Source organism: Rhinoderma darwinii, chromosome 2 (assembly GCF_050947455.1).
Source record: "Rhinoderma darwinii isolate aRhiDar2 chromosome 2, aRhiDar2.hap1, whole genome shotgun sequence".
Taxonomy (NCBI): domain Eukaryota; kingdom Metazoa; phylum Chordata; class Amphibia; order Anura; family Rhinodermatidae; genus Rhinoderma; species Rhinoderma darwinii.
Genome location: NC_134688.1, coordinates 227,405,145 through 227,432,571, shown reverse-complemented (window position 1 = coordinate 227,432,571; position 27,427 = coordinate 227,405,145). Strand labels below are relative to the sequence as shown.

General features: G+C 41.3%; 1 protein-coding gene across 1 annotated transcript; it reads left to right on the top strand.

Moving 5' to 3' along the window:
* The first annotated feature begins 1,620 nt into the window (after positions 1 to 1,620).
* Positions 1,621 to 22,960, top strand: CHCHD2 (coiled-coil-helix-coiled-coil-helix domain containing 2). The gene is made up of 4 exons (XM_075852909.1): positions 1,621 to 1,759; positions 13,835 to 14,081; positions 22,115 to 22,274; positions 22,685 to 22,960. Exons 1-4 carry the CDS (start codon positions 1,710 to 1,712, stop codon positions 22,693 to 22,695), a joined length of 468 nt encoding a protein of 155 aa, XP_075709024.1. The 5' UTR covers positions 1,621 to 1,709; the 3' UTR covers positions 22,696 to 22,960.
* Positions 22,961 to 27,427: the final 4,467 nt, after the last annotated feature.

Below are 27,427 nucleotides of genomic sequence, written 5' to 3'. Positions count from 1 at the left end.
CACGCACCCATTGACTTCAATGGGTGCGTGAGTGCGCGAAAAACGCACGATTATAGAACATGTCGTGAGTTTTTTTCTGCGCACACGCGCTGAGCGCAATTCACGCATCGTCTAAACTGCCCCATTGACTAATATAGGTGCGTACGACATGCGTGCAAAGCACGCGCGTCGCACGCGCGTATATTACGTTCGTGTAAATGAGGCCTTACATTGGATGTGGCAAAAATAAGGAGCATACAATCAAATGGCAGCGCCTCCCCTCCCCCAACAAACGACCCTATTATGATGCATCTAATTTGTGCATCACAATAGGTATTTAATAGCTGATTACAGGGAGCTAGCAGCACAACCCTCAACAATCAGTTTGCGTTATTCACATATGATATCAAAGGGTGTTATTCTAAGGCTATGTTCACACACTTAACAAAACACGGCTGTAATATACGGAGCTGTTTTGAAGGGAAACCAGTCTCTGATTTTCAGCAGTTTTTTATGCATCAAGCGTTTTTCACTGACGTTTTTGGAGCTGTTTTTCTATTGACCCAATGAATAACGGCTCAAGACGTGACATGCACTTCTTTTTTACGTACCGTTTTTAAAAACGCTGTTTTTCCCATTGAAATCAATGGGCAGATGTTTGGACAAATTCAACCCCCCGTATTTTTAACCGTTTTTCGGGGTGTTTACGGCCCGAAAAACGGCTCAAAATAGGCCGTGTGAACATACCCTCACTGAGCAACACATTTAACATGACTAAGGCTTCGTTCCCTTCAGCGTCAGGGTCCCGTTCTGACTGAGCTTTCCGTTTGTCTCCATTGTGGAAGGGTTCCGTCATTTTGACTGAATCAATACCATAGTCGACTACAGTATTGATTCCGTCAAAACGACGGAACCCTTGCACAATGGAGACAAACGGAAACCATTGCCACCGGATCCGTCACCATTGAAAAACGACGGGTCCGGTGCACAACAGACACAAAAAGGAACCACGGGCGGATCTGTCACCATTGAAATCAATGGTGATGGAAACGGAAACCCCTGGTTTCCATTGGTGTCGGTTTGTGTCTGCCCAGGGTCCCTTTCTGACGGAAACCTCAGACGGAACGTCAGAACGGGACCCCAACGCAGATGTGAACAGAGCCTAAATAAAACAAAAACAACACAATAAAGGGATAGAAAAGCGAGGTGTTAACCTCAGTGGCCCTGATGCAATTATTGGTGTATAGTATACTGGATGCATGAAAGAAGTTGAGGCATAAGGTGAAACCTGCAGCCAGCCCAGGCAACACTGAAATAATTCATTGCGATGTTGCCGTAATTCAGTCAAATATTACCGATAACCCGTTTACATTATGGTGAAAAATATTAGAACATAATAACATGAGAACTTTCCTGACGTCATCACCTCAGGTAATGTATGGTGCTAAAGGTATGCGCATGACCAGCCTGGTATACGTCACGGATAAAACTTCACGTCTATATTGCGCTGCGTCACGCTGTGACCTTCAAATTGCCGACACACTAGACATTTTCTAGAACCTTGCACTGCAGATAGTAGGCGGAGATAATCGAACGCGGCGAAACGTCAAAACGTTAGGGGGCGTGAACACGTTTTACGTCAGAAGTGATATAAGCGCGGCAAGTCTAATGACGCAATCATACTGAAAGTGCTGTGGTGAAGGACGTGAAGAGAACGAGAGATCGTAGTCATGCCCAGAGGAAGTCGAAGCCGAACTTCTCGGATGGCACCACCAGCCAGGTATAGTATGGGTGGTAATGTTAACCTGGCTTTCTCAGCTGTGTGATTGTACAAGGGCGGCCATTTCTTGCGGGACAAATAAGTCCCGGAGAGCCGGCTTTTCTGTTGTGTCACGTGCGGCAGTCATTTTGACAACACCTGACATTGACTGTATAGTACGTGTTTGTATGATCTGTAGGACTCGTCCTCGCTATAGTTCTCACCTCACATGGGGAGCCAAAAAGTTAGTGTCAGAAGAGCACCCACAATCAAAAACATAGATGAGATCAGCCATTCCATCATTGACTGGTCAGGAGGGTCCGACCCATGGTGAACCCGCCAATGTCAGGAAGATGTTCCGGGAATTCCAGACTAGGCATTGTGTTGAGAATCACAACATAACCCCATTAAAGTGTGTGGAATTGGGATAAGGTTAAGTCCTGAATATGTCCCCCGTCCTGTTAGGGCATATGGAAGAAGGGTTGTCCTGGTCCTCAGTACTTATAGGAGATTGATGGTAGGAGTGGAGATCTGATCTGTGTGACCCTTTAATTCTAGTTATTTATTCGGGGTTTCAAGTCTCGAACATCTCAGTAATGTTATTGACAGGTTAACATAGAATAAAGATTATTTTCCATCATCGTAATATTTGCGAAAGCATCATATTACATTGTACGTAGGTTTATACCTGGCGTTTCCAGTCTAAATAGAAGGGAAGTTGGAGTAAGATGTGACATTTATTAAAGGGGTTGTCCACTTCTGAAAAACAATCCAGCAATACCTATTAAATATTTATTAAAGTATTTTTAAAATATATTTACCGTCTCAAAGTTGCAGATGTCTTCTAATTCCGTCTAGTGTCACGTGACTCCGCCACCCTCTGAACTTTTCTCTTCCGCTGACGTCTCGTTCGGTCATCTTCAATCCTGACTTCTGGACTAGCTCCCCTCCCGGTCGTCTTCTCTTCTGAATGACGTCGTCTTCTCCTTGCGCCGACGCATGCGCAGTAACCTACAATATTTTGCGCATGCGCATTAAAGCAATTTCATTGCGCATGCGCATTACCAGTAAGTTCATTGCGCCTGTGTTGGAGGCGTCCTAAGCCGCCTCAATACCTGCCCCGTTCTTTCTTAGATTACGTCTCCATGCAAGCACTATTTTATTTTCATTCATGTTATTCCTCCGTGCCATTATCACTGTAGATACCATCTCTGCGGGGCACGCGGGCACTGAGGGATAACACGAATGAAAATAAAATAGTGCTGGCATTGGACGTAATCTAAGACGGAGCGGGGCGGGTATTGAGGAGGCTTAGGATGCCTCCAACACAGGCGCAATGTACAGCCTTTTAATGCGACTTGCGCAATGAAATTGCTTTCATTGCACATGCGCAAAATATTGTAACAAACCACAATATAAACAATGCAGCGTAAAGCTGATTTAACCCCTTTACCCCTTCCCTCTTTAGCCACTTTTGACCTTCCTGACCGAGCCTCATTTTTCAAATCTGACATGTGTCACTTTATGTGGTAATAACTCCGGAATGCTTTCACCTATCCAAGCGATTCTGAGATTGTTTTCTCGTGACACATTGGACTTTATGTTACTGGCAAAATTTGCTCGATATGTTCAGTATTTAATTGTGAAAAACACCAAAATTTAGCGAAAAATTGCAAAAATTAGCATTTTTCTCAATTTAAATGTATCTGCTTGTAAGACAGGCAGTTATAACACACAAAATTGTTGCTAATTAACATCCCCCATATGTCTACTTTAGATTGCCATTGTTTTTTGAACATCCTTTTATTTTTCTATGACATCACAAGGCTTAGAACTTTAGCAGCAATTTCTCACATTTTCAAGAAAATTTCAAAAGGCCATTTTTACAGGGACCAGTTCAGTTGTGAAGTGGCTTTGAGGGCCTTATATATTAGAAACCCCCAAAAAGTCACCCCATTTTAAAAACTTCACCCCTCAAAGTATTCAAAACAGCATTTAGAAAATATCTTAACCCTTTACACATGTCACAGGAATTAAAGCAAAGTAGAGGTGAAATTTACAAATTTCATATTTTTTTGCAGAAATAAATTTTTAGTACAATTTTTTTTATAACACAGAAGGTTTTACCAGAGAAATGCAACTCAATATTTGTTGCCCAGTTTCTGCAGTTTTAGGAAATATCCCACATGTGGCCGTAGCGTGTTACTGGACTTAAGCACCGGCCTCAGAAGCAAAGGAACACCTAGTGGATTTTGGGGCTTTATTTTTGTTAGAATAAATTTTAGGCATCATGTCAGGTTTGAAGGGCTCTTGCGGTGCCAAAACAGTCAAAATCCCCCAAAAGTGACCCCATCTGGGAAACTACACACCTCAAGGAAATTATCTAGGGGTACAGTGAGCAATTTGACCGCACAGGTTTTTTACAGAAATTATTTGAAGTAGGACGTGAAAATTAAAATCAACATTTTTTCAAAGAAAATGTAGGTTTAGCGATTTTTTTTTTTTTCTCATTTCCACAAGGACTAAAGGAGAAAAAGCACCGTAAAATTTGTAAAGCAATTTCTCCCGAGTAAAACAATACCCCACATGTGGTAATAAACGGTTGTTTGGAGACACGGCAGGGCTGAGAAGGGAAAGAGCGCTATTTGGCTTTTGGAGCTCAAGTTCAGCAGGAATTGTTTCCGGAGGCCATGTCACATTTACAGAGCCCCTGAGGGGACAAAACAGTGGAAACCCCCCACAAGTGACCCCATTTTGGAAACTACACCCATTGAGGAAATTATCTAGGGGTATAGTGAGCGTTTTGACCCAACAGGTTTTTTGCATAAATTATTGGAAGTAGGCCCTGAAAATGACAATCTAAATTTTTTCAAAGAAAATGTAGGTTTAGCTAATTTTTTCTAATTTCCACAAGGACTGAAGGAGAAAAAGCACCGTAAAATTTGTAAACCAATCTCTCCCGAGTAAAACAATACCCCACATGTAATAAACGGCTGTTTGGACACACGGCAGGGCTTCGAAGGGATGGATTGCCATTTGGCTTTTGGAGTTCACATTTAGCAGGAATGGTTTGCGGAGGCCATGTCACATTTACGAAGTCCCTGAGGAGACAAAACAGTGGAAACCCCCCACAAGTGACCCCATTTTGGAGACTACACCCATTGAGGAAATTATCTAGGGGTATAGTGAGCGATTTGACCCCACAGTTTTTTTGCAGAAATTATTGGAAGTAGGCCCTGAAAATAAAAATCAACATTTTTTCAAAGAAAATGTAGGTTTCGCTTATTTTTACTCATTTCCACAAGGACTGAAGGAGAAAAAGCACCACAAAATTTGTAAAGCAATTTCTCCCGAGTAAAACAATGCCCCACATGTGGTAATAAACGGCTGTTTGGAGACACGGCTTAGCTTAGAAGGGAAAGAGCGCTATTTGGCTTTTGGAGATCACATTGAGCAGGAATGGCTTGCGGCGGCCATGCCACATTTGCAAAGCCCCTGAGGGGAAAAAACAATGAAAACGCCCAAAAAGTGACACCATTTAGGAAACTACACCTCTTGAGGAATTCATCTAGGGGCGTAGTGAGCATTTTGACCCCACAGATGTTTCATAGAATTTATTAGAATTGGGCAGTGAAAATAAAAACAATCCTTTTTCTTCAATAAGACGTAGATTTAGCGCAAATTTTTTCATTTTCGCAACAAATAAAGGAAAAAAATGAACCCAACATTTGTAAAGCAATTTCTCCCGAGTACGGCAATACCCCATATGTGGTCATAAACTGCTGTTTGGGCACACGGCAGGGCTCAGAAGGGAAGGACCGCCATTTGGAGTGCCGATGTTGCTGGATTGGTTTCTGGGCGCCTGTGGGCCCAAAACAGTGGAAACCCCCCAGAAGTGACCCAATTTTGGAAACTACACCCTCAATGCATTTACCTAGGGGTGTAGTGAGCATGTTAACCCTGCAGGTGTTTTGTAGAAATTAGTGTGAACTCGATGTTGCAGAGTGAAAATGGGATTTTTTTCCACAGATATGTAGACAATATGTGGTGCCCGGCTTGTGCCACCATAACAAGACGGCTCTCTAATTATTATGCTGGGTTTCCTGGTTTTAGAAACACCCTACATGTGGCCCTAATCTCTTGCCTGGACAGTCGACCAGGCTCAGGAGTGAAAGCGTACCATGTAAAATTTAGGCCTAATTTGGCGATTTACAAAGTATTGGTTCACAACTGCAGAGGCTCAGATGTGAAATAATAAAAATAAACCCCTGGGAAGTGACCCCATTATGGAAACTGCACCCCTCAAGGCATTTATTAAGGGGTGTAGTGAGCATTTTCACCCCACAGGTCTTTTCCATAAATGAATGCGCTGTGGATGGTGCAAGTTAAAAATTTATATTTTTCCCTAGATATGCCATTCAGTGGCAAATATGTCGTGCCCAGCTTATGCCACTGGAGACACACACCACAAAAATTGCTAAAAGGGTTCTCCCGGGTATGACGGTGCCATATATGTGGAAGGAAACTGCGGTTTGGGGACGCTGTAGGGTTCAGATGGGAGGAAACGCCATTTGGCTTTTGGAGCGTGGATTTTGCTTGGTAGTAGTTTTGTTTGGAGTCTTACTGGTGTTTCCGTTTATAATGTAGGTCATATGTAAGCCGGGCGGAGTATATAAGGGGCATAGTCAGGTGGTATAATAATGGGGTAAAAAAAAACAATAAAATGATCCATAGATGTGTGTTACGCTGTGACACAATTATTTCTGCACAGGCCGGTGTTGCACTGATATATGGCGTCCTTTATTATCCCCCTTTTGATCCACACTCCGCGCCTTTGTAGTTTGGGGAATTTTGCTAGGAAGTGTTGTCCTGGTATAATACGGGCGCCGTCGCTTCCAGCGGATATGTTTGGGCCCTCCCTTTCCTGGTTCACTAATTTTATGTCCTTGATAAATCGCCTCTTCAAACAGAAGAAATGTTCCCCTCGGGCACAACTGCATATTTTTTTATTTCCAGACTTATTGGAGCCATAACTAGTTTTATTTTTCATAGACGTAGCGGTATGAGGGCTGGTTTGTTGCGGGACGAGCTGTAGTTATTATTGGTACCATTTTGGGGTACATGCAACTTTTTGATCACCTTTTATCCTATTTTTTGGGATGCCAGGTAAACAAAAAAACGCTATTCTGCCACAGCTTTTTTCGTTTTTTTTATACAGCGTTCACCATGCGTTATAAATTACATGTTAACTTTATTCTGCGGGTCAGTACGATTCCGGCGATACCTAATTTATAGGACTTTTTTATGTTTTACAACTTTTTGCACAATAAAATTACTTTTGTAAAAAGAATGTATTTTTTCTGTCGCCAAGTTGTGAGAACCATAACTTTTTAATTTTTTTGTCGACGGAGGTATACGAGGGCTTGTTTTTTGCGGGACGAGCTATAGTTTTTATAGGTACCATTTTTGGATACGTGTGACTTTTTGATCACTTTTTATTCTAACATTTGTAGGGCAAAGTGACTAAAAAACAGAAACTGGTAACATTTTTTTTTTACGCTGTTCACCGCGTGCAATAAATAATATAATATTTTGATACCTCAGGTCGTTACGGTCGCGGCGATACCAAATACATATGGTTTATTATTATTTTTCAATAATAAAGGACTTGATAAGAGTAAAAGGGGGATTGTGTTTTATTTTATTACTTGAAACTTTTATTGTTTTCAAACTTTTATTATTTGCACTTTTTTTTACATTTTTTTTATACTTTTTTTACACTTTTTCTCAAGTCCCACTAGGGGACTTGAAGGTCCAACGGTCAGATTTTTTTTTTTTCTAATACATTGCACTACCTATGTAGTGCAATGTATTAGATCTGTCAGTCATTCACTGACAGCAAGCCGATTAGGCTTCGCCTCCCGGCGGGGCCTAAATCGGCTTCCGTAATGGCAGAGCAGGAGACCATTGTGTCTCCTGTTGCCATAACAGCAGTCGCCAGTCCTGATTGCCTGTCAGGGCTGGTGATCTGCTAGTAACCGCTACGATGAAGCAATCGCTTTCGATTGCTGCATCGAAGGGGTTAATGGCAGGGATCGGAGCTAGCTCCGGTTCCTGCCGTTACAGGTGGATGTCAGCTTCCGGCAGCTACGGAAGCCGATCAGGCTCCGCCGCCGGGCGGATCTTGACCGGCTTCGGTGCTAGGCAGACCGGGAGGCCAGTATTAGGCCTCCGGTTGCCATTGCAGCCACCGGAACCCCGGCAATTTCATTACTGGGGTTCCGATGAGCTGCAAACACCTTAAGTGCAGCGATCGCGTTTGAGCGCTGCACTTAAGGGGTTAATGGCGGGGATCTAAGCTAATTTCGGTCCCCGCCATTACAGCCGGATGTCAGCTGTAAGATACAGCTGAGATCCGGTGATGATGACACCGGCTCAGCTTCTGAGCCGGTCCCAAACATTCGGCGTATATGTACGGCAAGATGCGGGAAGTCAATGCTTTCCATGACGTACATTTACGGCAAATGTCGGGAAGGGGTTAATGACCAGCCTATTTTAGGCTTTAACCCCTTCCCGACATCTGCCGTATATATACGGCGCACGCCGGGTGGGGGAATGTGGAGCAGGCTCACGGGCTCCATTGAGCGAGTGTGTCAGCTGTGTGTCACTTCCGGGTAACGAGCGGGATCCCGTTCGAGCGCAATCCCGCTTGTTTAACCCGTTTAATTCCGCGGTCAATAGCGATCGCGGCATTTAAATGACTAAAAACAGGGGGGCGACCCCCTGTAATGTCCCAACGCCCCGCCCACCCCCGCGGTGAGATCGTGGGGTGCCGTTGGTTGGCATGACAGTCTGAGGGACTGGTCCGCCATCTTTGTACTCCTATGAAGCCCTGCCTCCGGCATGGCTTCATTGGAGTCTGTCAGAATCACGATATACTGCAATACGTTAGTATTGCAGTATATCGTGTAAGCAATCTAACGATCGCTGGTTAAAGTCCCCTAGGGGGACAAGTAAAAAACGGTAAAATAAAGTTTTTTTTTTAACACCTAAAAAAATTAAAAGCTCAAAAAAAACTTTTACCATTTTCCCTCAAGCACAATGTAAAAAAAATAAAAAGCTAACATAACTGGCAACGACGCGTCCGTAAAAGTCTGAACTATTACAATATATCATTATTTAGTCCGTACGGTGAATGGCGTAAAAAATGAAAACCATCAGAATTGCTGTTTTTTGGTCCCCCCTTTTCCCACAAAAAATGAAATAAAAAGTGATCAAAAAGTCTCACGTACCCCAAAATAATACTAATATAAACTGCAGCTCGCACCGCAAAAAACAAGCCCTCACACGGCTAAATCGGCAGAAAAATAAAAAAGTTATGGCTCTCAGAATGTGGCGACAAAACTCAAATTTTATTTTTAACAATCAGTTTTTTCCTTGTAAAAGTAGTAAAACATAAAGAAAACAATATAAATTTGGTATCGCTGTAATTGTATTGACCCGCAGAATAAAGTTAACATGCCATTTTTACCGTACGGTGAACGCCGTACAAACAAAACCACCCAAAAGGTTCAGGAATCTGTTTTTTTTCCTATTCCACCCCACATATATTTTTTTTCCTCGTTTCCCACTATATTATATGGTACAAAAAATGGTGCTGGAAAAATCTACAACTCGTCCCGCAAAAACAAGCCCTCATACGCCAATATTGATGGAAAAATAAAAAAGTTATGGCTTTTGGAAGGTGGGGAGGAGAAAACAAAAGTGAAAATCCGAAAAATGGCTGCGAAGGGAATGGGTTAATGACCAAGCTATTTTTTACGTTTTTCTATCGTTTACTTCAAAAAGCTATAATGCTCTTATTTTTGCATCGACATAGCTGTATAAGGTCTTGTTGTGTTTTTTTTAATAGCACCATTTTGGGGTACATAGAATTTATTGATTAACTTTAATTAAAAAAAAAATGTTGGGGAATAGAAAAAAAACACCAGTAATTTCGCCACTCTTTTTCGCATCCTAAATCTACGCCGTTTACCTTGTGGCATAAATAACACAATAACTTTATGCAGCGGGTTGTTACGATTGCAACGATACTAAATTTATATCGATTTAGTATGTTTTACTACTTTTACACAGTAAAAACACTTTTTTCCAAATTATTTGTTTGTATCTCCATATTTCAAGAGCCGTAACTTTTATATTTTTCAGCCGATGCGGTTGTATGAGGGCTTTTTGTTTGCGGGACGAGTTGTGGTTTTTATTGGTACCATTTTGGAGTAGATGCGACTTTTTGATCACTTTTTATCAATTTTTTTTTAAAGCAGGATTCACAGAAAACAGCAATTTTTGTATTGTTTTTTTTTATTTTATTTTTTACAGCTTTCACTGTGTGGGTTAAATAATGTAATAACATTATAGTTTTTTTATTAAACTTTTTTTTTTTTTACTAGTCCCACTAGGGGGCTTCATTATGCGATAGTCTGATCGCTTTTATAATACACTGCAATACTTTTGTATTGCAGTGTATTACTGCCTGCCATGTAAAACGGACAGGCATCTGCTAGCCTAGCATGACAGCCTGACGTAGCCTAGCATGACAGCCTGACGTAGCCTAGCAGGCATAACTAGTGGCAGACCTGGGGACCTTTATTAGGGCCCCCAGCTGCCATAGAAGACACCGGCACTCTGCGATCACACGGGTGAGAGAGGGAGCTCCCTCCCTCCCTCTCTCCAAAACCACTCAAATGGGATGCTCGCTATTGAGCGCGATATCTGAGGGGTTAAATGGATGAGATCGATAGTGATGCCGATCTCACCCGTTAAAGCATGGCTGCTCCCAGCCCTCAGCTACTTATTTCGATGCAGCACAGTAAAAATTCAATTGCATCGGAATAAAGCCTGTTAATGGCCGCCGTAAAAACACCTATGGGCGATCACTAACGGGTTAAATAAATAAAATAGTTTGAACTATAGTCAGGGGAAAAAATGACAAGGCAGCAGCATTTCAATGATTTAATAAAAAAATAACAGTAGTGGAAAACCCCTTTTAAGAGGTGAACGCCTCTTAATAAATGTGTTGCATCTTTCGGCTGGCTGTGTGCCATCCATTCACCCTTCACATTATGAGTATACTCCCGCTCCTCCTCTCCATGTCCTCAGCATGCTGTGCGACTCGTACAAGGTCCTGACAGCGAGCAGCATCAGGGCCTTGTATGCAATGCAGTACTCAACGTCATCAGTTCTGCGTCACATTAACCCCTTCCCGCGATTGGGCGTAACTGTACGTCCGAAAACCAAGTGACTTGCCGCAGACGGGCGTACAGTTACGCCCGGCAGATAAAGCGAGCACTGGAGCTGTCTCGCGCTTTATCTTCAGCGGCTGTCAGCTGTTATACACAGCTGACATGCCGCTGCAATGGCTGTTACCGCCGATCGCAGCCATTTAACTCCAATGCGGCTGTCAATGACGTCCGCCGCATTGAAAGGGTTGACAGAGGGAGGGAGCTCCCTCTGTAACCCCCGGGCCCCCCCCCCCCCCCGCGATGGATCGCGGGTGGCGATTGTTGCTATGGCAACCAGGAAGCCGTTACTAGGCTTCCTGGTTGCCAAGGTACGGTAGCCTATTAGGTCCTGCCCGAGGCAGGACCTAATCGGCTGTCAAGTGAAAAATGACAGTTACGATCCACTGCACTATATAAGTAGTACAGTGCATCGTAGCGGGGATCAGAAGACCAGATCTTCAAGTCCCCAGGTCAGTGTAAAAGAAAAAGTGAAAAAAGTAAAAAAAAAATTGAAAGAAAAATAAATAAATAAAAGTCAATAAATAATAAAAACACCACTTGCCCTGTTTCCCTGATCAACTCCTTTATTATTAGAAAAAAATGAAAATATGAAAAAAAACTATACATAATAGGTATCGCCGCGTTCAGAACGGCCTGATCTATAAAAATATCACATTATTTTTACCGCACGGTGAACAAAAAGTTGCAAGTAACGCAAAATGGTACCAATAGAAACTACAGTTCGTCAAGCATAAAACAAGCCATCCCGCAGCGATATCAACGGAAAAATAAAAAAGTTATGGCTGTCAGAAAATGGCGACACTAAAACATGATTTTTTTAGAAAAGAGTATTTTTACTGTGGGAACGTAGTGAAACGTAAAAAAACTATATAAATTTGGTGTCGCTGTAATCGTATCGCCCCGCAGAATAAAGTTAACATGTTGTTTATACTGCACAGTGAACACTGTAAAAAAGAAACGTGCTGGAATGGCTGTTTTTTGGTTTCCTCATCTCCCAAAAAATGGAATAAATAGTGATAAAAAAAATTGCATGTACCCCAAAATGGAACCAATAAAAATTACAGCTCGTTCCACAAAAAACGCGCCCTCACACAGCTCCGTCACCGGAAAAATAACACGTTATGACTCTCAAAACGCAATGATGCAAAATGATTCTAAATCACGGCCCAGACTAATTTTTAGGTCCAGTAGAATTTCACTAAATACCCCACATCGTCATTTGCTGGACCCCACAGGTGGACCCCGTAGACGCAGCGGAGATGAGGAAACTTTAGAGCCTTGTGCGGCTTATAGGGGTAGTGAACAAGTCAAAGATTAGGCAACACTGGAGCGCAGATATTTTGTATATTACCCAATAAACCCGTAAACCCGGCCTGTGTATAAAGGATTGGTTCAAAGCGTACCACACCAATCCATGGATTATTCATTCTCCCCATTATTACATCATCCTATTATGACCTGATGTGCTCCGCCCAGTTTACATATACCCTGATGTACTCCGCACAGCTTACATATACCCTGATGTACTCCGCCCAGTTTACATATACCCTGATGTACTCCGCCTATCTTACATATACCCTGATGTACTCCGCACAGATTACATATACCCTGTTGCACTCCGCCCAGCTTACATATAGCCTGATGTACCCGCACATATTACATATACCCTGATGTACTCCGCACAGCTTACATATACCCTGATGTACTCCGCCCAGTTTACATATACCCTGATGTACTCCGCCTATCTTACATATACCCTGATGTACTCCGCACAGCTTACATATACCCTGATGTACTCCGCACAGATTACATATACCCTGTTGCACTCCGCCCAGCTTACATATAGCCTGATGTACCCGCACATATTACATATACTCTGATGTACTCCGCCCAGTTTACATATACCCTGATGTACTCCGCCTATCTTACATATACCCTGATGTACTCCGCCCAGCTTACATATAGCCTGATGTACCCGCACATATTACATATACCCTGATGTACTCCGCCCAGTTTACATATACCCTGATGTACTCCGCCCATCTTACATATACCCTGATGTACACGCACAGATTACATATACCCTGATGTACTCCGCCCAGCCTAACTTTCATTCATGGACCTGAGGCAACTGGGTGAGTTGTAATGTAAGCATTTTCAATATGTAAGATATTTTATCAAATGTATGATGCAAAACAAATAGTAAGTACTCCTCCTCCTATAACTAGTTATACACCGGCTTTTAGAGGACGGTTCTATGTTTGCCTATTGGTTTTCCTTTGGCATACAGGACTTTTACATCAGCTGTGCAGTAAGCGCGCACAAACTAATTTATCCAGGCAGCTTAGGCTTCATGTACAAAGAGACTTAACAGTAAGGCTTCATTCACACGAACGTGCCCGTAATTATGAACCGTAATTACGGGCACGGCCGGTCTAGGACAGCCGGCCGTTTTTACGGGCCCTGCTCCCATTATAAAGTATAGGAGCACAGTCCGTAAAATAAAAACATAGGACATGTCCTATTTTTTTTCTGCCAGTTTCTACGGCACGGACACCCTCCCGTAGACATACCGGAAGGCGTCTGTCGGCCATAGAAATTAATGGGCCTGTATGGGCGATTTTACGGTCGTGTGCATGGGGCAGTAAAAACTGCATATATATCTATCTATCGATATATATATATATATATATATATATATATATATATATATATATACACATACATACTGTTCAGTTATGTTTCATTCTGAGCAAATGTTAGTTGATTTTGTTTTTGTATTTCTCCCCTTCAGCCGAGCACCTATGATGAGGTCTGCTCCGCCACCTGCAGCACGCCCACCTGCCCCTGTAGCACCTGCTCCTTCTGCACTAGGACCAGCAGCAGCCCCTAGACAACCAGGTCTGATGGCACAAATGGCAACCACAGCTGCTGGTGTAGCGGTTGGTTCTGCAGTAGGACACACTTTAGGACATGCAATGACTGGCGGCTTTGGTGGTGGAAGCAGTTCTGAGCCTGCAAGAGCCGATGTCACTTACCAGGTAATGCTTGTAAATTGCATTGGAGCTTTAGTTTGTATGGTTCAAATTTCTTTTTGGAAATACATTGTAAAAGGTTAGATATTTTTTATTTAATACATTACTTGGTGAACAGAATGTGCTCCCTTTGTGCCACAATGTCAAGCACATAAATGGCAGTCATATTCTCATTGGAAAGTATACGACCTAGTTCACACTGAGTTTTTGGACAGGCAGGAAAAAAAATCAGATTTTTAATTGCCTACGTATTTGGACACTTTTTTTACCATGTCTGTTTGCAGAGTTTTTTTTGCCCGCGGCCGTTGAATCTAATGCAAAAAAAAAAAAACACTCGAAACGAGCACCGCAGGTTTATTCAGCCTCCTATTGATTTAGATGGGCGGTCAGAGGCAGAAACAGCTCGAAGAAAAAGCATGACGCTTTTTAGTGCCCAGAAGCCTCCTGGGAAGAGAAACTGCTCCTGCCTCCCATTTAAATCAATGGGTGTTGATTTGGGCTGTTTTTTGGCACTCATTCCGATGCGGTTTTGGCGTCAAAATCAGTGCCAAAGAACTGTGTGAACTGACCCTAACAAATGTTGGCCAATATTATATAAAAATAAGTGTCATATTGGTTTATAATGAGAAAAATATTCTTATCTGTACACTGTGGGAAAAGGAGAATTGAAATCTAGTTGGCAGATATTTTTAAACGTGTATTAAAATATACCGTATTATTCGGACTATAAGATAGTTTTTAGCAAGAATAAATCTTGCTAAAAAGTCCCTGCGTCTTAGAATCGGCAGCGACAGGCCCCCTGACCGCTTCTTACTTAACCCCTTCCCGACCCATGATGTGCTGGCACATCAAGGAGCGGGGAGTGGATGATGATTGGAGCTGACCTCACTCCATACACTGCAGGTGTCAGCTGCGTTTTACAGCTGACACGCTGCTCTAACGGCCACGAACAGTTATGGCGCTGTTCCTGTCCGTTTAACTAGTTAAATGCCGAGGTCAATATCGATCACGGAATTTATACGGGTGTTCCCATGGAGGACATTATGACATATCCACAGGATATGTCATAAATGTTAGATAGATGCGGGTCCCACCTATCTCTAGAACGGGGCCCCCTAAACCCCATTCTATCTTACTCAGCTCAGCTGTCTCTTGGCCACTTCCTGGTTAGGTGGTCGGGAGTTATGGAAACAGCCGAGTGCTCGCTGAGCTACACTGTTTCCGTAACTCCCATAGAAGTGAATGGGAATTACGGAAATAGTGTAGCACCGCGAGCTACGCTGTTTCCGGAACTCGGTAGCTACGGAAACAGCGCAACTCGCTGACCTACGTTGTTTTCGTAACTTCTATAGAACTAAATAGTAGTTACGGAAACCGCGTAGCATGCTACGCTGCTTCTGTAACTGCCATTCACTATGGAAGTTACGGAAACAGCGTAGCTCAGCTATTTCCGGAACTCATCCATGTATTGTACCAGCAATCTAATGATCGCTGGTTCAAGTCCCATAGGGGAACTATTAAAATGTGTTAAAAGTTGAAAAAGAAAAAACCTTTCCCAAGCACTATGTAAAAAATAAAACTAATTGGTATCGCTGCGTCATTAAAAGTCAAAACTATTACAATATAGCATTATTTGACTCGCACGGTGATCGGCGTATAAAAAAAAAAAATGTAAAACCCCAGAATCTTTGTTTTTGGTCACCTCAGCGCTAAAAATAATTAAATAAAAAGTGATAAATGGTGCCAATAAAAACTACAACCTGTACCGCAAAAAACAATCCCTTACACACCTTTTTTAACTGAAAAATAAAAAAGTTCTGGCTCTCAGAATATGGTAACACAGAATGTGCAGTGTGTCCAAAAGCGGATAAGATCGGGCACCATTTATCAGTGCGACACCGGCCACACATCTATGAATTATTATTTATTTACTGCATTATTATACCCTCTTATTATGTCCTGATGTACACCTCACAGCTTACATATGCCCCCACATTATAAACTGAAATACCAGCAAAACCCCAAGCCGAACTAACACCAAGCTAAATCTGCACTCCAAGAACCAAATGCCACTCCCTCCCTTCTGAACCCTACAGCGTGCCCAAATAGCAGTTTACGTCCACATATATGGGCTCGCCATACCCGGGGGAAACGGCTTACGAGATGTGTGTCTTCGGTGGCACAAACTGGGCACAACATATTGTGCACTAAAATGGCATATCAGCGGAAAATTGCAATTTTCACTTTGCACCATCCACTGTGCATTAATTACTAATGGGAAAACATCTGTGGGGGCAAAATGCTCAATACACCCCTAAAAATGCCTTAACCCCTTAGTGACCACTAATACGCCTTTTAACGTCATTCACTACTGGGCTTTAGGCTAGGCTGACGCCTTTTCACGTCAGCCTAGTCTAAGTCCTGCACGGGTCTCCCGTGCAGGCTGGTGCCGGGGCTCTGCTGTCTGATGACAGCTGAGCTCCTGCTCCAACGCCCGCGATCGAAGTTTACTTCGATCGCGGCCGTTTAACCCGTTAAATGTCGCCGTCAATAGCGACCGCGGCATTTAACTTTGTTTACAGAGGGAGTGCGCTCCCTCTCTCACCCATCGGCGGCCCGCGAATGCAATCGCGGGTCTCCGATGGGGTGTCATGGCAGCCGGGGGACTGATAAAAGCCCCCAGGTCTGCCCTGGACATATTCCTGTTAGGACGCGCCGGAGGCACGTCCTAACAGATTGCCTGTCAGATTTACACTGACAGGCAATAATGCTCTGGTATACGAATTATACCAGAGCATTATAGCAGCGATCGGAATATCGCACAGTAAAGTCCCCTAGTGGGACTAATAAAATAAGTCATCAAAGTGAAATAAAGATTATTAATAAAAAGTACAGTAAAAAAATAAATCAATTTTTTTCCATAAAAAGTGGTTTTATTTAGTAAAAGTGTAAAAAAAAAAAAAAAGTACACATATGTGGTATCGCCGCGACCGTAATGACTCCATTAATAAAGTTAATATGTCATTTAAACCGCAAAGTGAACACCGTAAAAAAAAACCGCCAAAAACTATGGCGAAATTGCAATTTTTTCCATTGCCCCCAAAAAAGTCATAATAAAAATGAATCAATAAGTCCCATGTACCCCAAAACAGTACCATTCAAAACTACGTCTTGTCCCGCAGAAAACAAGCCCAAAAAATCACTACATTGATGGAAAAATAAAAAAATTACGGCTCTTGGAATGCGACGATGCAAAAACAAATAATTTTAGTTCAAAAGTGTTTTTATTGTGCAAAAGTCGTAAAACATAAAAAAACCTCCACATATGTGGTATCGCCGTGATCGTACCGACCCATAGAATAAAGGTAACATGTTAATTACGTCGCACAGTGAACGGCGTCAATTTAAAAACGCATAGAACAATGGCGGAATTTCAGTTTTTTTTTATAATCCCCCCCCAAAAAGGTTAATAAAAGTTAATATAAAAATTATATGTACCCAAAAATGGTGCCATTAAAAAGCACAACTAATCCCGCAAAAAACAAGTCCTCATACAGCTATGTAGACGAAAAAATAAAAACGTTATAGCTCTTTGAATGCGACTATAGAAAAAGGAATAAAATAGCTTGGTCATTAAGGCCTAAAATGGGCTGGTCACTAAGGGGTTAAGGGGTGTCATTTCCAAAATGGGGGGTCGCTACTTGGGGGTTTGTTTTACTATTTGACCTCTGAGCCCTGCAATTGTGGGTCATTGCTGTGAAAATCACCAAAATGGACATCAACTGCGCATGTTGCTCTTCACTTCTGAGCTCTGTCATATGTCCCGGCAAATGTTTAATGCCTTGAGGGGTGCAGTTTCCAAAATGGGGTCACTTCTTGGCGACTTCCACTGTACTCTGGTACCTTAGGGTTCTGCAAATGCGACATAGCACCCAAAAACCAATCCGGCAAAATCTGCATGCCAAATAGCGCTCCTGCGTTTCTCAGCCCTGCTGTGTGTCTAAACAGCAGTTTATGACCACATGTGGGGTATTGCCATAATCGGGAGAAATTGCTTTACAAATGTTGGGGTGCTTTTTCCTCTATCCCTTGTGAAAATGAAAAAATTAAACTTTTTAGTGGAACAAATGTTGATATTCATTATTATGTTGGGGTGCTTATTCTCCTATATGCCTTCATTCCACTAAATAAAGCAAAAAAAAGTGGGGTCAATGCCAAATGGTGTCTTTTTGGGGGTGTTTCCACTGTTCTGACATCACAAAACCTCTTCAAACCTGACAAGGTGCCTAAAATATATTATAATAAAAAGGGGGCCCCAAAATCCTCTAGGTGCTCCTTTGCTTCTGAGGCCTGTGTTTCAGTGAATTAGCACACTAGGGCCACATGTGGGATATTTCTAAAGATTGCAGAATCCGGGCAATAAATATTGAGTTGCGTTTTTCTGGTAAAACCTTCTGTGTTACAGAAAAAAAGGAGTAAAAATGAATTTCTGCAAAAAAAAGGAAATTTGTACATTTTATCCCTACATTGCTGTAATTCTTGTGAAACGCCTAAAGGGTTAATAAACTTTCTAAATGCTATTTTGGATACTTTGAGGGGTTCAGTTTTTAAAATGGGGTGATTTATGGGGTTTGCATTGTATCAGCCCCTCAAAACAACTTCACAACTGAACTCGTCCCTGTAAAAATAGCCTTGAAATTTCTGCTAAAGTTCTAAGTCTTAAAAAAATAACGTCCTAGAAAAATAAAATAAAAGGCTGCACAAAATCTAAAGTAGATGGGAAATGTTAATTAGCATTTCTTTTGTGTGGTATTACTATCTGTCTTACATGCGGATACATTTAAATTTAGATAAATGCAAATTTTTGCAGTTTTTCACAAAATGTTGGTGTTTTTCACAAAATACTGAATGTATCGACAAAATTTTATCACTAACCTAAAGTATAATGTGTCACGAGAAAACAATCTCAGAATCGCTTGGATAGGTAAAACCATTCCAAAGTTATTACCACATAAAGGGACACATGTCAGATTTGAAAAAATGGGGCTTTGTCCTTAAGGGGTTAATGACCAAACTATTTTTTGCTTTTCCATTGTCGCATTCAAAGAGTGGTAACTTTTTTTTTTTTTTTTTTTTTTTTTTTTTTTTTTTGCATCTACATATAAGGTGTATATTTTAATAGCACTACTTTGGGGTACATATAATTTATTGATTCATTAACTTATTTTGGGGGTAATAGTTATCCTCAGTTTATGCCGTTTACCGTGTGGTATAAATAACATAATAACTTTATTCAACGGGTCGTTACGATTGCAACGATACCAAATTTATATAGTTTTCTTGTGTTTTACTACTTTTACACAGTAAAAAGTTTTTTCAAAATTATTTGTTTTTGTGCCTCCATATCTGAAGAGCCATAACTTTTCTTTATTTTTCTGCCGATGCAGCAATATGAGGGCTTTTTTTTCCGGGACGACTTGTAGTTTTCATCGTTACCATTTTGGAGTACATGTGACTTTTTGATAATTTTTTATTACTTTTTATTTTTTATTTTTTTTTAAGGCAGGATGAACAGGTCGTTACGGACGCAGCGATATCAAATATGTGTAACTGTTTGTTGTTTTTTTTTTTGTTTTTTTAAAAAAGGGGGTTTTTCATTTTTTTGTTTTCTTTTCTTTGGGTTTTTATTTATTTAGTTAACTTTATTAAACTTTTTCTATTAGTCCCACTAGGGGACTTTACTGTTCGATCATCCGATTGCTTTTATAATACACTTCAATACTTCTGTATTGCAGCGTATTATTGCCTGTCGGTGTAAAACTGCTGGGCCATGCCTCTGGCATTCAATAGAGGCAGACCTGGGGGCATTTCTAAGGCACCTGGCTGCCATAGAAAGCACCGACACCCTGCGATCGCATAGCAGGGTGCCGGTGGAGGATGAAAGAGGGAGGCCCCTCCCTCCAAAACCACTTAGATGCGGCGGCGCTCGTTATTGAGCGCCACATCTAAGGGGTTAAACGGGCAGATTTCGATCCGCCCGCTCGAGCAGCGCTGCTCCAAGCCCTCAGCTACTGGAGCTTTTACTGCTCCCGGCGGCGCTGTTTATAATGATGCAGCGCCGTGAAAAGGCGTATGCATCAGAATAAAGACCGTTAGTGGCTGCCGTGAAAAGGCGTATTGGCAGTCACTAACAGGTTAATGTATCTATAAACCGATAATGCTGAGTGTTTATACTGTTGCAGCCTACACGTGAGGAGTTCATCATTCTCAATCAATATTTGTTCCTATTCAGCAAATCGTAAATAAAGTTTTTATTTTTTTATTTTTGAATGTATGTGGATGACCAGATCTGACATGGCATAAACCACACTTTTATCAGTCCGATTTTTTTTTTTTTTTTTTTTTTTTTTTTATTATACAATGTGTTTTGTTAGTTTTTTTGCACTTGTATAATATGGCCTCTATGCATACAGGAAAAGAGAGAGAGCTGATATCATGATGTCTGTGTTTCCCTGGTTCTTTAGATAGCATGCTAAGTCTTCGTTCACCTCTGCATCAAGACTCCGTTCATGGGTTCCGCCGGAGCTTTCCATCAAGGGAACCCGTTAACGGAATCCAAATCGAAACCATAGGTTTCCGTTTGCATCACCATTGATTTCAATTGTGACGGAACCAGTGCAAATGGTTTCCGTTTGTCACCATTGTGTAAGGGTTCCGTTGTTTTGGCGGAATGAATATCGCAGTTGATTACGGTATTGATTCCGTCAAAACGACATAACCCTTACAAAATGGTGACAAACGGAAACCATTTGCACCGTATTTGTCACCATTGAAATCAATGGTGATGCAAATAGAAACCTTTGGATTCTGTTTGTAGGTTCCCCAGACTGAAAGCATTGACGCAACCCATGAACAGAGTCCCGACACAGATGTGAATTAAGCCTAATCGTGCCACGGTCTTAATTGTTTTAACCTTTTCTCATCCAGAACGAGATTGTTATTGGCTGTGAAAGTATAAATTATACCATTGCTCATTTTAGACAAATTTAATGGAAACAGATGTGAAACTGTAAAACTGAAGGTTCACTTCTGTTAGCTGAATCCGTCAGAAAACTTGAAACTTTCCGTTAAGTTTTTTATTTTTTGGATGTAGGAAGTTTTCTGTTTTTTTTTTTGCCTCAGTTGTGCTCGGTTTGGCTCCGTTCAGCCAAGTTTACTTCTTTTAGCAGGAAACAACAGCGTAATCTGCTGCGCTACATTTTCCGTCAAAAATGACGGAGAGAAGCTTTCCGTTTTAGTTTTTAACATTGAAGTCCATAAATGACAGATACAAACGGAATGTCTTCCATTTGTGTCTGTTGTTCATTCTGTCGTGGTAATCCATCGCTCAAAATATATTAGACTGAAATTTACGAGTCCAAACAGACTCTCAAGGCCAGACCCCATTAGTCAGTATCCTAATTAGGATATTTCACCGATTTATATATCGAGAGAGGAGAAGAAAACACACAGACACGCTGATATGTTCAAAATGCTCCTCTGAAGGATTTATTACCAGACTCAAACTCTTTTGGACACAATATTCTCGTGGAGATGGGGGAGACCTTCCCTCACGCATACTTGCCACCCTCCCATCTCCCTCCCTGTCCATTCCTTACCAACTTCGCATGGGAACCAAGGTCAAAGATAAAACATACAAAATCAACATTACTTGTATTAAAGGAACAATGACTTTTCTATTCACTACAATAAAACCAAGATGGGAACTCCAGACAAGATGGCTGCTGCACGAAACTAAATCATTTACACATTATCATCACTTTCACATAATACATATCTTAGTAATTCGGCATCCTGCTTGATAATTCACAATGTAATTTCATACAGAGAATATAAGCAAATAAATCGTCCTTCACAATTCCATTTAACGAGTCTGCGGGGCTTTTTTGTTTTGTACATTTATGCTTCTTTTGTCCTTTATTATTTACATATATTGTTATTTACTTCTATTATATCTTAATGTTGTAATTTTATTTTAGGAACCTTCCGCTCCGCAGCCAGCCTACCAACAGCAGCAGTCTCAGTACACACCATGCCAGTATGAGCTTAAACAGTTCTTAGAGTGTGCTCAGAACCAGAGTGACCTAAAGCTGTGTGAGGGATTCTCGGAGGTGCTCAAACAATGCCGCTTTGCAAATGGTATGACTTTTCGAACAACTTAACAGAACAAAATGCAGTTGGTATTTTATTCTTTTACAATGTCCTCTATAAGGTATTCATAAATGGTTATACTAATGGATGTCAGGAGCTTCTACGATACTACATCCAGCTAGGAAGAACATATACTTTTATTTTTTTTTAGAGAATGAGAGGAGATCCCTGTTATTCAGCTGCTCTCAGGGAATTGACTGCTGAAAACAATATCGGTGATACGCTGAAATCTCCCTTGCGGATTAATGCCCTGATGCATTCATTATATGCCCCTCCAGTGAGAGCCCTTAACACATACAAATTTCCCCTTTCACACTTTTAATGGTATTTCTGTCTCAATAAAGTGGTGCTTTAAAAAAGATATTTACATCTCCATGTTTTGTTTTGTTTTGTTGTAGGTTTTCAATGAATATTTGCTTAGACCGAAGAATGTTATTCTTGAATAGAATTTGCTGAGCTTGAAGCATCAGAGACGACCAAGATGCAACACACTTAGTAAAGTTATTCCTTAGCAATGTTCTGTACTAAAGTTTCTGTTCTTGATATGTAGGTATAAAACACAACATGAAAGATTCATTTTAGAGAAAGATCTCTGAAGGTATATTTTTTTTCTATGATGTTGTGTTTTTAATAATTATTTTTTTTTTTTAAATAAATGTTTCCCAAAATCTGGATCAACATGCCTTTTGTTTACTTTTCTGGTAAATTACGGAATAGTCACTAAATAGACTAGGTGTACACAACTCTTTCAGGGATCTATAAACTCCAGCTTTCTGTGTATAGGTATTCTGCATATTGTAGAATTCTAAATTCCCGCAAAAGCAGTTCCTGGAATGGCCACTGTAGGCACCACGTCGGGGTGCTGCCCGAATCCCACAAGCAAAGGCCGGTTTTAAACGAGCGTGTGCCTTTTGCGCGCGCAAAGAACGCTGCGTTTTGCACGCGCAAAAGGTACTTAACAGCTCCGTGCGTATGATTCGTGGCTGCGTGATTTTCGCACAGCCGCCATCATTATGACACTCTGTATGTTTGTAAACAGAAAAGAACGTGGTGCTTTTCTGTTTTCATTCATACTTTTTACTGCTGTTGCGCGAATCACGCGCAAGTGCTTCTGTGTGCTGCGCGTGATTTTCACGCACCCATTGACTTCAATGGGTGCGTGATGCGCGAACAACGCACATATAACGGACATGTCGTGAGTTTTACGCAGCGGACACACGCTGTGTGAAACTCACGGGCAGTTTTCACGGCCCCATAGACTAAAATAGGTCCGTGTGAGGCGCGTGAAAATCACGCGCGTTGCACGGACGTATTACACGTTCGTCTAAATAAGCCCAAACTCTTGGGTTTGGTTTTCATTGCAGTTCCGTTTCTCTGACTGCAATAGAAATTCGGAGATTTGTTATGTGGGGTGTTTTAACCCCTTCCCTCTTTAGCCACTTTTGACCTTCCTGACAGAGCCTCATTTTTCAAATCTGACATGTGTCACTTTATGTGGTAATAACTCCGGAATGCTTTCACCTCTCCAAGCGATTCTGAGATTGTTTTCTCGTGACACATTGGACTTTATGTTACTGGCAAAATTTGCTCGATATGTTCAGTATTTAATTGTGAAAAACACCAAAAATTTGCGAAAAATTGCAAAAATTTGCATTTTTCTCAATTTAAATGTATCTGCTTGTAAGACAGGCAGTTATACCACACAAAATTGTTGCTAATTAACATCACCCATATGTCTACTTTAGATTGGCATCGTTTTTTGAACATCCTTTTATTTTTCTATGACCTCACAAGGCTTAGAACTTCAGCAGCAATTTCTCACATTTTCAAGAAAATTTCAAAAGGCTATTTTTACAGGGGCCAGTTCAGTTGTGAAGTGGTTTTGAGGGCCTTATATATTAGAAACCCCCAAAAAGTCACCCCATTTTAACAACTTCACCCCTCAAAGTATTCAAAACAGCATTTAGAAAATGCCTTAACCCTTTACACATTTCACAGGAATTAAAGCAAAGTAGAGGTGAAATTTACAAATTTCATATTTTTCTGCAGAAATAAATTTTAAATACAATTTTTTTTATAACACAGAAGTTTTTACCAGAGAAATGCAACTCAATATTTGTTGCCCAGTTTCTGCAGTTTTAGGAAATGTCCCACATGTGGCCGTAGCGTGCTACTGGAATGAAGCACCGGCCTCAGAAGCAAAGGAGCACCTAGTGGATTTTGGGGCCTTATTTTTGTTAGAATATATTTTAGGCACCATGTCAGGTTTGAAGGGCTCTTGCAGTGACAAAACAGTAAAAATCCCCCAAAAGTGACCCCATCTGGGAAACTAGACACCTCAAGGAAATTATCTAGGGGTGTAGTGAGCATTTTGACCTCACAGGTTTTTTACAGAAATTATTGGAAGTAGGCCGTGAAAATTAAAATCAACATTTCTTCAAAGAAAATGTAGGTTTAGCGTTTTTTTCCCTCATTTCAACAAGGACTAAAGGAGAAAAAGCACCGCAAAATTTGTAAAGCTATTTCTCCCGAGTAAAACAATACCTCACGTGGTAATAAACGGTTGTTTGGAGACACGGCGTGGCTGAGAAGGAAAAGAGCGCTATTTGGCTTTTGGAGTTCACATTTAGCAGGAATGGTTTGCGGAGGCCATGTCACATTTACAAAGCCCCTGAGGGGACAAAACAGTGGAAACCCCCCCACAAGTGACCCCATTTTGGAGACTACACCCATTGAGGAAATTATCTAGGGGTATAGTGAGCGATTTGACCCCACAGTTTTTTTGCAGAAATTATTGGAAGTAGGCCCTGAAAATAATAATCTACATTTTTTCCAAAAAAATCTAGGTTTAGCTAATTTTTTCTCATTTCCAGAAGGACTGAAGGAGAAAAAGCACCACAAAATTTGTAAAGCTATTTCTCCCGAGTAAAACAATACCCCACATGTGGTAATAAACGGCTGTTTGGACACACGGCAGGGCTTAGAAGGGAAAGAGCACTATTTGGCTTTTTGAGATCACATTTAGCAGGAATGATTTGCGGAGGCCAGGTCACATTTGCAAAGCCCCTGAAGGGACAAAACAATGAAAACGCCCAAAAAGGGACTCCATTTAGGAAACTACACCTCTTGAGGAATTCATGTAGGGGTGTAGTGAGCATTTTGACCCCACAGATGTTTCATAGAATTTATTAGAATTAGGCAGTGAAAATAAAAACAGTCCTTTTTCTTCAATAAGACGTAGCTTTAGCGCAAATTTTTTCATTTTCTCAACAAATAAAGGAAAAAAAGAACCCAAAATTTGTAAAGCAATTTCTCCCGAGTACGGCAATACCCCATATGTGGTCATAAACTGCTGTTTGAGCAAACGGCAGGGCTCAGAAGGGAAGGACCGCCATTTGGAGTGCAGATGTTGCTGGATTGGTTTCTGGGCGCCTGTGGGCCCAAAACAGTGGAAACCCCCCAGAAGTGACCCCATTTTGGAAACTACACCCCTCAATGCATTTACCAAGGGGTGTAGTAAGCATTTTAACCCTGCAGGTGTTTTGTAGAAATTAGTGTTCACTCGATGTTGCAGAGTGAAAATGGGATTTTTTTCCATAGATATGCCAATATGTGGTGCCCGGCTTGTGCCACCATAACAAGGCAGCTCTCTAATTATTATGCGGTGTTTCCCGGTTTTAGAAACACCCTACATCCACGTGGCCCTAATCTTTTGTCTGGACATATGACAGGGCTCAGAAGTGAAGAGTACCATGCGGAGTGGAGGCCTAATTTGGCGATTTACAAAGTATTGGTTCACAACTGCAGAGGCTCAGATGTGAAATAATAAAAAGAAACCCCTGATAAGTGACCCCCCACTATGGAAACTGCACCCCTCAAGGCAATTATTAAGGGGTGTAGTGAGCATTTTCACCCCACAGGTCTTTTCCATAAATGAATGCGCTGCGGATGGTGCAAATTAAAAATTTATATTTTTCCCTAGATATGCCATTCAGTGGCAAATATGTAATGCCCAGCTTATGACGCTGGAGACACACACCCCAAAAATTGTTAAAAGGGTTCTCCCGGGTATGACTATGCCATATATGTTGAAGGAAACTGCTGTTTGGGGACGCTGTAGGGTTCAGAGCCGAGGGAGCACCATTTGACTTTTGGAGAGCGGATTTTGCTTGGTACTATATTTGTTTGAGTATTGCTGGTGTTTTATAATGTGGGGGTACATGTAAGCGGGGAGGAGTATATAAGGGGCATAGTCAGGTGGTATAAAAAAAATATATATAATCCATAGATGTGTGTTACGCTGTGAAGCAATCCTTTCCGCACAGGCCAGTGTCGCACTGATAAATGGTGTCATTTCTTATCCCCCTTTTGGTCCACACTCCGCACCTTTTGCAGTTTGGGGAATTTTGCTGGGAAAGTGTTGTCCTGGTATAATACGGGCACCGTCTCTTCCAGCGGATATGTTTGGGCTCTCCCCTTCCTGGTTCCCTAATTTTAGGTCCTTGATAAATCGACTCTTGAAACAGAAGAAATGTTCCCCTCGGGCACAACTGCATATTTTTTTATTTCCTGACTTATTGGAGCCATAACTAATTTTATTTTTCATAGACGTAGCGGTATGAGGGCTGGTTTGTTGCGGGACGAGCTGTAGTTATTATTGGTACCATTTTGGGGTACATGTGACTTTTTGATGACCTTTTATCCTATTTTTTGGGATGCCAGGTAAACAAAAAAACGCAATTCTGGCACAGCTTTTTTCTTTTTTTTTTATACAGCGTTTACCATGCGTTATAAATTACATGTTACCTTTATTCTGCGGGTCAGTACGATTCTGGCGATACCTAATTTATAGCACTTTTTTATGTTTTACAACTTTTTGCACAATAAAATTACTTTTGTAAAAAGAATGTATTTTTTCTGTCGCCAAGTTGTGAGAACCATAACTTTTTAATTTTTTTTGTCGACGGAGGTGTATGAGGGCTTGTTTTTTGCGGGACGAGCTATAGTTTTTATAGGTATCATTTTTGGATACGAGCGACTTTTTGATCACTTTTTATTCTAATATTTGTAGGGCAAAGTGACAAAAAACAAACTCTGGTAAAGTTTTTTGCGTTTTTTTTTTTTACGCTGTTCACCGCGTG

Bases quoted from the DNA above. Each gene is read 5' to 3' on its own strand.
- CHCHD2 (XM_075852909.1), top strand. From the start codon at position 1,710: ATGCCCAGAGGAAGTCGAAGCCGAACTTCTCGGATGGCACCACCAGCC. The intron at 1,760-13,834 runs GTATAGTATGGG...TCTCCCCTTCAG, and splicing joins CGGATGGCACCACCAGCCAG to CCGAGCACCTATGATGAGGT. The intron at 14,082-22,114 runs GTAATGCTTGTA...ATTTTATTTTAG, and splicing joins GAGCCGATGTCACTTACCAG to GAACCTTCCGCTCCGCAGCC.